Source organism: Xyrauchen texanus, chromosome 45, assembly GCF_025860055.1.
Source record: "Xyrauchen texanus isolate HMW12.3.18 chromosome 45, RBS_HiC_50CHRs, whole genome shotgun sequence".
Classification (NCBI taxonomy): Eukaryota; Metazoa; Chordata; class Actinopteri; order Cypriniformes; family Catostomidae; genus Xyrauchen; species Xyrauchen texanus.
Window position 1 is genome coordinate 11,274,638 of NC_068320.1, and position 11,479 is coordinate 11,286,116.

An 11,479-nucleotide genomic window follows, 5' to 3' on the forward strand; every position below is an offset into this window, starting at 1 on the left:
TTTAAGGATGAAAGCATCTCTCTGGACAAAGTGTTACATTAGATTAGAGGGCAGAAACGCTCAAGTAGGTAAACGCCTCAACTCAAACACGATCCATTTTCGCCCTCTGTCGACATGAAAGGATTAGTGCAATCATATAAATACATGTCTGAGGGCGATAGACCCTTTTCACGGACCATAATGACGCGTTTCCGCCTTATTTAGCAGCGTAAATCTCACTATTTTTTTTTTTTTTGTTTTTTTTTTTAAATAGAGTGTAAATTTATAACGTTATGCTTTGTGTTATATTACCCTTGCATTTGTACAAAAAAACAACATCAAAAAACGAATTACCACAGTTGCTGAGGGGGTGACAGTAAATTTGACAGCTCCTACTTGATCTGCTCCAACATTGTGGCCTGTCCAAAACTGCTGGCAAATATTACGATCAAAAAACATTTATTTTAAATGAGCAGTAAAATCTGACGACAATGGTATCAAAAATGTTGCTTCTTTAGGTCAGATCATGCTATATGAATGAATGAATGAATGACTTAATTAATGTTACATTTATACAGCGCTTTTTCTGACACTACACTCAAAGCGCTTTGCACAGTGTACACAGGACTCTCCTCAACCACCAGGTAGCTGGGAATTCAGGGGCCCCTGACTGTGCATTGCGTTGGGCCCCTTTCCAATTTGTTGTATTGTATATATATATATATATATATATATATATATATATATATATATATATATATATATATATAATTATAATTCTTGTTGCACTTAAATATGTTTTGTATACTATTCTGATGATAGTGAAACTTTGTAGTATGGCACTTTTCGTACCACTGTCTCCTTAAAATTATTCGCTTATGTTTTCCTCTTTTGTAAGTCGCTTTGGATAAAAGCGTCTGACAAATGAATAAATGTAAATGTAAATGTAAATGTCAATATGCATGTTTTTTTTCAACAGAAGACTTTTATTTTGAAATATGACTTTGGCGGCCATCATGCATACGTAACAGTGTAAACTTCAACAGTGTTGCTGTTAGTTGTGAAGTTAATTTTTATATAGCTACTCGAATTATTCAGGGTTTTTAAATATATATATATATATATATATATATATATATATATATATATATATATATATATATATATATATATATATATATACATTTAGTTTTATGTTTTGTTCGGTGCCTGCCTCATGCATTTGGCTAAATCCCGCATATGTTTGTTATTAAAAAAAAAAATCAGTAACCAGTGCTGATTAAGGACTTTTTAGAGGACATTTTAACATATCAGCAGTTTAACCTTAAAATAAAACTGTTTATCCTCTGACTTGCACGCAAAAACGGAAGTCTACGGGGTCAGTACTGTGCATGTGAGTCTCCCAAGCGGTTCAGTTGCTTTGACAACATGGGAAGAAGCAGTTGTGCGTTTATGCTGGAGTAGATCTGTTTCTACAACACGAACTGAGGAATCCCTGGAGACCAGCGTCTTCTAATCACTTGAGACCATTGGAGGAAATAAGGACACTTGTATTGCACATGTAGTGATTAGGTGCTTCGTTCACACATAATTAGCCTCTTATAAGTGATTTAAAGCTTCTGCAGTCGTTCTTGATGAGACGTGCTTGTGGAAATGTTGGTGCATCTCTTGACTTTGCTGGCTGAACTGGGAGTCGTTTGTCTTGATTGAGAGCTTTGTCTTTGTCAAAGGTCTCTTGAGGTTCTAGTGTAGCCTGTAGGGAGGTATAAAAGTCTCTTGCTTCCTCACTCTCTTTTTCTCTCAGTACATTATGGACAAGATGAACCATCCAGCATTAGGGCAGTCATCTGTCCTGTTCCCAAACCTGGAGCCGGCCGGAGGGGGTGGGAAAGCTTCAGTCTTACTGGGCAGCTCTGCAGGGCTCATCAGCTCTGATATGGAGCTTCAGAAAATGCTCATAGATGAGAGAATGCGCTGTGAGAACCACAAAACCAACTACCAGACCCTGAAAGCCGAGCACACCAGGTAAGTGATTTTGTTCTATTTAAGAGCTATATTACTGCTTATAAAATGGTTAGTTATGTCTAACAAGATTTTTTATTAAACCTCAATTCTATAGTTGTGTGATGCATTAGTTGGGTTAAAATCTGTAAATTAGATGCAAAAGCAGATTACTGCTTTGAAATAAAGGTATCTTATAACTAAAGAGGATAGCTCACCCAAAAATGAAATCCTCTCATCATTTACTCTTCCTCATGCCATCCCAGACATGTATTTCTTTCTTCTGCAGAACACTATATGAAGATTTTTAGAAGAATATCTCAGCTCTGATGGTCCTTACAATGCAAGTAAATGGTGATCAGAACTTTGAAGCTCCAAAAAGCACAAAAAGGCAGCATAAATGTTTCTCATAAGACTCAAGTTGTTTAATCTATGTCTTATGAAGCAATCTAAGCAATTTTAGGTAAGAACAGACCAAAGTATAACTCCTTTGATTGCAGTCTTTAGGCATGATCATGACTTCCTAGTGACTTCTCAAGATTGTTGTCAAAATTTATAGGGAAAAGTTATATATTGGTCTGTTCGCACCCCAAACTGATTGGATTGCTTCAGAAGACTATGATTAAACCACTGGAATCGTATGGATTATTTTATGCTGCTTATTTTATTAAGCTTCAAAGTTCTGGTCACCATTCACTTGCACTGTATGGACCAACAGAGATGAGATATTCTTATAAAAATATTTGTTTGTGTTCTGCTGAAGAAAAAAGTCATACACATCTGGGATGGCATGAGGGTGAGTAAATTATGAGAGAATTTTCACTTTTGGGAAAACTATTTCTTTAATGTGTTTGTGCAGACTGCAGGACGAATACACTCGGGCGCAGAATGAACTGAAACGATTGCTCGGTGAACGTCAGGTCACTCAGGAGAAACAGCAACTGCTGTTGGCTGAGATGAGAGGAGAGCTGCTGGATAAAACACGTGAGCTGGAGGAGCTCAAACTTCAGGTACACAACCATATCTTAAGTGCGGGTAACACTTTATGATCATTTTAATTAATGAGTCATGCAAAAACAATATGTAATACTTAACATATCAATAGTTAATACATTTAGATATGCATATACTGTATATATGAGAATATAGAATCAAAGTTTGATGACATTTATATTTGATTGCACATTAACTACAGATCATCTTTGTTAAGTATTAACCATTTATATATTATGTTCAATAGTTGTTTTTCATTGATTGTAGTTGCTTCTAAACATACTAGTATAATACATATGTAGTACTTTTTTCTTAGAGATGCTATAATGTGTTGAGTGTGTGCGCGTGTGTGCTTATGCTTATGCATGTGCGTGTGCGTGTGCGTGTGTGTGTGTGTGTTTTAGGTGCCAACCCCTCAGCGGCTGGAGCTCTTGAGAGCACAGGTGCAGCAGGAGTTGGAGGCTCCTATCAGAGAACGCTTCAACAAACTCCAAGAGGTAACAGATGCCCATCTGTACCACCTGACACCCTCTCCACAAATATTAATTCTCATTGTCATGACAACCACAATCGTACATGCTGGAGTCAGGATCCTGTCTGTTTCAGATTGGAAACTAACTGCTTTTTCTTTACTGGCTGGAATAAAAGACCAATAATAACATTTTGAATGCAGGTTTTGTCTTAAATTGTTTAGCAAGATGTGCACTTGATTACATAGAAATCAGTTCTCCCTGTTAAAAGTTTTCACATAATGGTTAAACATGAACAAATGTCTGTGTAAATCCTTCATAAAAGCATTATTTATTGCATGAGTCATTGCTTTCATTTCAATGCGACAAATTACATAAGAATGGTTTTATGAATGATTTACATGTAATATTATGAGCATTATTATTACTTGATATTTGGAGGAATATTTTACACCCTCAGATGCAACCTAACAGTTTGCACACACATGCTCCAACACACTGAGTCGTGATGCTTTTGCAGACTACACAAGTTCAAATCCGGCTCATGACATTCCCAATCCCATTTCCTGTCTCTCTCTCCCCCTTATTACCTCCCCTCTAAATGAAAGTGGCCAAAAGTAAAGTATGTATTTGATTCTTTCTGTGACAGGAAGCAGAGAATTACAGATCCGAGTACAATAAACTCCGTTATGACCTCACATTCCTGAAATCTGAGTTTGATCATCAGAAAGAGGAACATGTTCGAGTCCTGGAGGAGAGACGTATACGACATGAAGCTGATGTATATTTTGTATATTTTATCATACGAAAAAATGAGCTTTTGACCCAACTGTATTGTAGACGGTTCCTCTTCTTGAAGTTGTGTTATATATGTGTGTGATCCCGCAGGTGGCCCGTCTTGAGCATGATAAGGAGGATCTGGCCGCTCAGCTTCAGAGTGGAGATCCTGCACGGGACGGGAAGCGTGTGGAGGCTCTGCTGAGGGAAAAAGCACAGCTCCATCAGCGGCTCCGAGGTCTGGAGGCAGAGGTGGCTGAACTTAGAGCAGAGCGAAACAACTCGGGTGCTCAGGCTGAAAATGTCCACAGGATTCAGATCCGACAGCTAGCCGAGTCACAGGCTACAGTAAAAGCACTGGAGGTGAGCAGATCTCATGCCATCCCAGATGTGTATTACTTTGTTTTCTGCTGAACACAAGCAAAGAGTTTTAGAAGATTATCTCAGCTCTGTAGGTCCATACAAATCAAGTCAACAAGCTATAGATCTTTGAAGCTCAAAAAGCATATAAATGCAGCATAAAATTAATCCAAATGATTCCAGTGGTTTTATCCATGTCTTCAGAAGTGATATGATAGTTGTGGGTAAGAAACATCAATATTTAAGTGATTTTTTACTATAAATGTCCACTTTCAAAAAGCCATCCTAAGTGCTCTTCTCTCCTAAGAGTTCTTTTTTTGTTATTTTTGGAGATTTGCATTCTTCGTGCATATCGACACCTACTGGTAGGGTAGATAATTTATAGTAAAAAGGACTTACATTTTGATCTGTTTCTCACTCACACCTGTTGCTTCTAAAGATATAGATTTAACCACTGGAGTCTTATGGATTACTTTTATGCTGCCTTTATATGCTTTTTTGAGCTTCAAAGTTCTGGCCAACATTCACGTGCATTGTATGGACCTGCAGAGCGGAGATATTTTTCTAAAAATCTTAATTTGTGTTCAACAGAAGAATGAAAGTCGTACGCATCTGCGATGGCATGAGGGTGAGAAAATGAAGAGAGAATTTTTATTTTTGTGTGAACTATCCCTTTTAAGAGTTTTTTTCTTGTTACTGGCAAGTGGATTCATGCGTGACTGTTCTGTAACTTTCTAGGTTCAATTTAAGCTGCCAGATACATTGTTGGATTTAAATATAATATGCATTCATTTGGTCAGAGCCATGGCACAATGGGTGCTGTACATATTCACAATATCCCAATCCATTGCCTTTCTCTCTCCTCAACAATTTCCTGTCTCCTTCCATCTGTTCTGTAATAAAGGCTTTATAAGCCCATAAATATCAAATAAAATAAATCATTTTTATATATTTACTAGGACCAGAATTGATTTTATGTAGATTTTTTAACTTTCTGGGCATCTTAAAACTGTGTCCAGGCAGAGAAGCAGTCTATTCGTATGCAGTTGGACCGAACAGAAAGTGAACTTCGTCTATCTCAGGAACAAAACACACTCCTTACAGGAAAACTGCACAAAGCTGAGAGAGAAATCAACTCACTCAACAGTCAGGTACAAGAATCCTATCTCTGCTCCAGAGTGACTTAACCAGACCAATTCTATGATTTAATGTCTCATTGCTACAGTAATATACCCTGTTGAGGTGTTTATGTGTTTGTGTGTGTTTTATTGGCCAGGTGCAAGAGATGAAGCATGCTCATAAGCTGGAGCTGGCGAATGTAAAACTAGAGTGTGTCAGAGCCAAAGGAGAGATGGAAAGGGACCGAGACACTCTGCAATGCCAAGTGGAAGGTAAACATCTTCTCTTCTCTCCTTTACTATCTCTTAACCTGTTTTACTGTAATAACAGTACGCTGTCTCCCAGGTCTACAGTCCGATATAGAGGTTCTGAAGGAAACATTCGAGAGAAATAAAGACTTGATATCTGAAAAAGAGAGAGAGATGGTTCGCAGGGTTCAGGCAGCAAGAGAGGAGGAGATAAATAAGATGGCAACCCTTCAGGAAGAGAAGTAAACACACGACTATTATCAGAGGAATTGGACTTCATGTAGCGGTTTGTTTATGCATTTACATTGATTTGTGCTTCAGGCTAGAGCTGGAGAATCGGTTGTCTGAGCTTGAACAGCATAGAGCTCTTCAGGAGGCAACGGGTAACACCCAGAAAGAAGAGTGGGAGGAGCGTCTCCGTGCCGCCCAATTGGGGGAGGAATCTGTCCGTAAGGAACTGCACATCCTGAGGCAAGCATCCTCTGTTTAAAGTCAACATGAAATCTGAATGAACCCTATTTATGCTCGTAATACTGTTCAAAACAAGTTATTCCAAAGAAAGAAACGTTTGCCTTGATAATTTTTGATAAAAATGACTTTGCATTTTGATGAAATTCACCTAGGGCTGTCAACAGGGCTGAGAAACTAAATTTGAATAGTTCATAGAAATAACGGCAAATTTACAGTTAAATTAAAATGTGTGAAGACATTGTTTCAGGTTGGGGGGAAAATCTACAAGACATCAGATTTTTTTTAACTGACATTGTCTCCTACGCCTGTGCCTGTTTTAGCCCAAGATTGTAAGTCATAATCAGTGCATCCAAAATTCAAATGCTAATTTTAGCATTCGAATGTACTTTTCTGTGTTAAATTTGATGTATTTCAAATTTTTTATTTGACAGCCTTAATGTCACCAGTCCTTCTTATTTCTTAACCCATTCCCGCAAACCACCTGTCGTAAAGAAACCACTTTTCACAATCAAATCAGTTAAAAATAGGTGGGACTTGATAGTAAAATGGGCTGCAAATGCTGTTTCATATTGACTTTAAGAGTCATTTTATATAATTGACTGAGAAGCAATTACTTGTAAACATTAGACTGGATGCGGATGTCATTGTCCATCATTGTTTGATCGATTTGTTTGTGGGTGACACAGAGCTAAAGTTCAGCAGCAAGGCCAACAGCTGGAAGAGCTGGAGACCTTGAGAGCAGAAAACGCAGACTTGAGACGAGTAAGTGAAATTACTGTGAATGCACTTAAAGGTATAGTTCACCCAAAAATGAAAATGCTCTCATTTACTCACTTTCATGCCATCCCAGATGTGCATGACGCTCTATCTTCTACTGAACACAAACAAAGATTTTTCGAAGAATATCTTTAGGCTCTTTAGGCCTTTTCAATGCAAGTGAATGGTGGCCAGAGCTTTTGAAGCTCCAAAAAACACATAAAGGCAGCATAAATGTAATCCATATGACTCCAGTGGCTTAATAAATGTCTTCTGAAGCAATGCCATCACTTTGAGTGAGAAACAGATCAATATTTCAATTCTCCTTTACTATATATCTCCACTTTCACTTTCAGAATGTGAAAGTGAAAGTAGAGATTTATAGTAAAAAAAAAAAGGACTTAAATATTGATCTGTTTCTCACCTACACCTATCATATCTGGAGTCGTGTGGATTACTTTTATGCATTTTGGAGCTTCAAAGTTGTGGTCACCATTCACTTGCATTTTATGGACCTACAGAGCTTAAATATTCTTCAAAAATCTTTGTTTGTGTTTTGCAGAAGAAAGAAACTCGTACACACTTGGGATGGCATGAGTGAGTAAATGAACAGAGATTTTAATTTTTCGGCTAAACTATCCCTTTAGCATAGAGGTGGAACTTGTTGAAGTTATGACATACAGCAAATGTATATGTTATGTCATTCAACTGAAGTTATTTTTAACAGTGCCATGTCAGAGAATATTGTATGACATTAATCTATGTTAACAACAATTACCCGCATCTCTTACTGTTTTGTACATTGTGTTTATGGGGTATCAGCAAAATGCTGATGTCAACTTGCAGATCGGGACACTCTCTCACTCTGAGAGTGAGCTTCTAGAAACCAACAGCAGACTGAGAGAATGTCTGGAGAGAGTGAGAGAGGACCTGCGGAGTGCTCGCACACAAATGGAGAGGATGCAACAGGAGGCAGAGAGGTACGCCTGCACATAAACTAGACAGCTAGCAAAATTGTCAAAGGGAAATTCCTGGCCCAAAACATTTCAGAGAATGCTGATGGCTTGAGACTCGAACTTGCTGACAGAGCGTTAAAACATGCCATTTAGCATTTCTTCAGATAAGAGGTTATTAAGACCGTTGACTGGTAAGATTTTATGTTGGCATCAAAGCAAAGACTGCTTGGCAGACAGTTTCCCATTCAGTGACAACTATAAGAAGTGTTTGTTGATAATGTTACGGCAATCATGAGCGACCGCTCTCACTCTTATTTACTTCATTTGAACTCGACTTTGACACAAAACAGAGGCAGATGATTCCCTTATGCTTTTGTTCAGAATCCTAAGGCTTGAGTGTCAGAATCAAACACCCCTTGCACGCTCTGTCTTGTTGTAACAGGTTGGTGGATGAAAGGCGGGTGGAATGGTTGGAGGAGAAGCACAAACTGCAGGATAAAGAGGCAGAACTGCGGGACAAATACAGTCAGGCCAAAGAGCGCCTGCAGAGGGCAGCATTTGCTCAAAAAAAGGTTGTGCCTCCCTATTTTGTTCTGAATCATGGGACTATTCTGGGTTCAATACAAGTTAAACTGAATCGACAATATTTGTGGCATATTGCTGATTACCACAAAATACGATTTCGACTCGTCATTGATTTTAAAAAATCTAAAAAATAGAGTAAAATTACAATGGAAGTGAATGTAACTCGTCCATGGCGATGCAAAGCCTGTAAACCTTGTTAGCAACTTAACATCAACACACTAACATCACGTAGAGCAGAGATTTTATCTTGTGGCTATCCTTGTGTATTTTAACATTATAGACTGGCTCCATTCACTTCCATTGTATGTGCCTCACAATAACTGCAATTTTTGCTATTTTCTTAAATAAACAAGGAACGAATCAAAATTATTTTCTGCATTAAAAATGTTGTTGAACTTTGATTGAACCCGGAATATTCCTTTAAACTTTTTTTTCTCTTCGGATATGATGAATCAACCCATAGTTCCCAATAAAAGGCTCTTTATTTTATTCAAATTAAAACAAGAAGATTTATGTAACAGTTAATATTTCATACTTTTATAACACATAACAACCTGTGTATTTGAAAGTAAATACATAGTAATTACTTTGTACTTAATCATAATATGAAAGATTAACAGTTTGCTGGTACTTTGGCTCTATGACATTTTGTAGGTATTTTTATTTTTTTTGTTATAAACATTCAAATGGTGGTTATTATTGTTATTAACCTGAGACATGAGCGTGACTGCTGTGCGCATTTTCCATTTCTCTTTTTGATTTATAACTAGGAGTACCTATTAAAACAAGCAAAATAATCTATTTTTTTCAAGAGTAAATAATTTGACTAAAAGTTGATGTCATATATCATGCATATGTGGACAACAGGTTGTGAGATTTTAAATAATGCCAAGCTATAGAAAATCTGACTTTTTTCATAAAATCGTTTTTTATGTTTCCTTTTGGTTATTCGTGTTTTAGAAACGTCACATCAGAAATTTGCTTAATCAATTCAGTTTCAAAGTAATGGCCAGCATCATCCAATCACTGGTTTAATTTAAACATGTTAAATTAAAATGATACATTATAAATTCTGAATCTATGTACTGATTATCATTGTCCCACATCTCCCAAACCTGTTAAGTGGTCCAAACATCATCTGCAGCCTGAAACTAAACTTTTGGTCGGATGTTAGGAGTGAATGCACTTCTCTGCATAGAGAGCTATAGCATGCTCCCTTGCTACCTTTGTAGTGAATGACTTAACATCCAGTGTGCTGTCTATCTGCACTGGTCTCGGAACAGTTCAAAATGCACCTTATTTTCATCCTATCTCCATTTAAAACCTCTGAAAGCTACATTTTTCAGATTTTGGATGAACCCATTTATTCTCAATGTGATAATGCACAGAATATATAGAAAAGCATTTACTAATGTTGATGAACAGTATTCAGTCAGTTTAAATTAATTACAATTATTCACTGTGTATAGCGAAGCCAAAATACAATGCCAACGCATGTGGACGTGAGGTTTCAAGAGGTTAAAGGTGCATTATTTGTTTCTCTAATTTCAGAGGAAAACAATAACTGAACTAAAAGAGAAGAAACTCCAGGACAAGATTCAGCTCCTGGAAGCCAAGATAGAAGAGCTTGAGATAGAAGCCAGCACAGCCAAAAAGTACCTCCATATTCTGTTTTAAAGTGTCTCTTTTTTCCTAATGTAAAGTTGTTATTTAGCTTGTCCTAAAATGAATATTTAAATGTATTTGTGCATGTAGGAAATCCTCATACTCTGAAGAACACGCTCAGCTGAGCAAGCGTTTAAAGGAGCTGCAGCGGAGACACAATGAGTTCCGTCGTCTGTTGCTGGGCAACCAGATGACCTCCACCCCTCTGGCCCCATCCCTCCTCATCCCAGCAGACTCCATCTTCTCAAACATACAGGTGTCCACAAATGTCCCAACATTCTCCTGCAAACCAATTATAAAGCTCTGTTCTGTCTCCGCTGCTTTCCCACTCATCTGTTCATGCATTTCCTCTCTCAGGAGGAGCAGCACCAGAGGGAGTTGTCTGTGCTGCGGAGACGCTTGGAAGATCTGGAGAGCAGTCAGCAGCAGCAGCTGGAAGAGCTGTCTGCACCTCTGGACAGGGACAGAGACCGAGAAAGACTCCCAAGTCCACGCGATGCTCTTCCTGACCTCTCTTGACCACAACCCGTGTGATTACATTGACTTTGTGCCACAATCCTGACATACTGTATGACATTCGGGAGCCTTGTCGTGCTTTGCAACAGAAAGGTCATAGATCACTTAATAAATCCTGTTGCATTATTTATTGATCAATCTTCCTTAACTGTTTACCTTCTTAATGTTTACATAACTTGTGGCTTGTGTTGCTGTTGTAATCTTCCACAAATTCAGTCATTTTAAAATTTTTGCTGTACTTTGATATTGAAATTGATTCTGAGAAGCCATGTTTTATCTCTTTTTATTTATTTACCAGACATTTGTATACCCAAATGTGCATCTACATTGTTGTTCAATGAATCATTTTTGTAAACTAAATGTTTATATAGTTGTGTAAAATTGTCATGAGAATGTTTCCTCAAGGCAAAACGCTCTGAAAGTGCTCACCCATGATTTTAATGTGTTTGAAATAAAGGGCTTTTAAGCGTTACATTGTGCTTTCTATTCATATTTGCCTGTGACTAACTAAACCAAAAGTACATAAAGTCAATTAAAAGAATATTTCACCCAAAAATAAAAATTATATCGTCATTTTCTCACC

The 11,479-nt window shown here is 37.6% G+C and overlaps 1 protein-coding gene across 2 annotated transcripts; it reads left to right on the top strand.

Annotated features, from left to right (window-relative positions):
* The first annotated feature begins 1,025 nt into the window (after positions 1–1,025).
* Positions 1,026–11,350, top strand: cep83 (centrosomal protein 83). 2 transcript variants are annotated; one of them, XM_052118696.1, is made up of 16 exons: positions 1,026–1,032; positions 1,784–2,004; positions 2,840–2,990; positions 3,378–3,470; positions 4,093–4,224; positions 4,332–4,583; positions 5,600–5,731; positions 5,857–5,971; positions 6,045–6,189; positions 6,269–6,418; positions 7,105–7,180; positions 7,997–8,154; positions 8,573–8,702; positions 10,267–10,370; positions 10,471–10,636; positions 10,738–11,350. In XM_052118696.1, the coding sequence occupies exons 2-16, from the start codon at positions 1,790–1,792 to the stop codon at positions 10,897–10,899; spliced, it is 2,181 nt and encodes a 726-aa protein (XP_051974656.1). In that variant the 5' UTR covers positions 1,026–1,032; positions 1,784–1,789; the 3' UTR covers positions 10,900–11,350. The 2 variants fall into 2 exon arrangements, 1 of the variants encoding a protein (XP_051974656.1); XR_007969759.1 differs by lacking the exons at positions 1,026–1,032; positions 10,738–11,350 and having other exon boundaries at positions 1,197–2,004; positions 8,573–8,705; positions 10,269–10,370; positions 10,471–10,517.
* Positions 11,351–11,479: the final 129 nt, after the last annotated feature.

Coding starts and splice junctions, on each gene's coding strand:
- cep83 (XM_052118696.1), top strand. CDS start 1,790: ATGGACAAGATGAACCATCCAGCATTAGGGCAGTCATCTGTCCTGTTC. Junction 2,991..3,377: donor TGGAGGAGCTCAAACTTCAG/GTACACAACCAT, acceptor TGTGTGTTTTAG/GTGCCAACCCCTCAGCGGCT. Junction 5,972..6,044: donor TCTGCAATGCCAAGTGGAAG/GTAAACATCTTC, acceptor GCTGTCTCCCAG/GTCTACAGTCCGATATAGAG.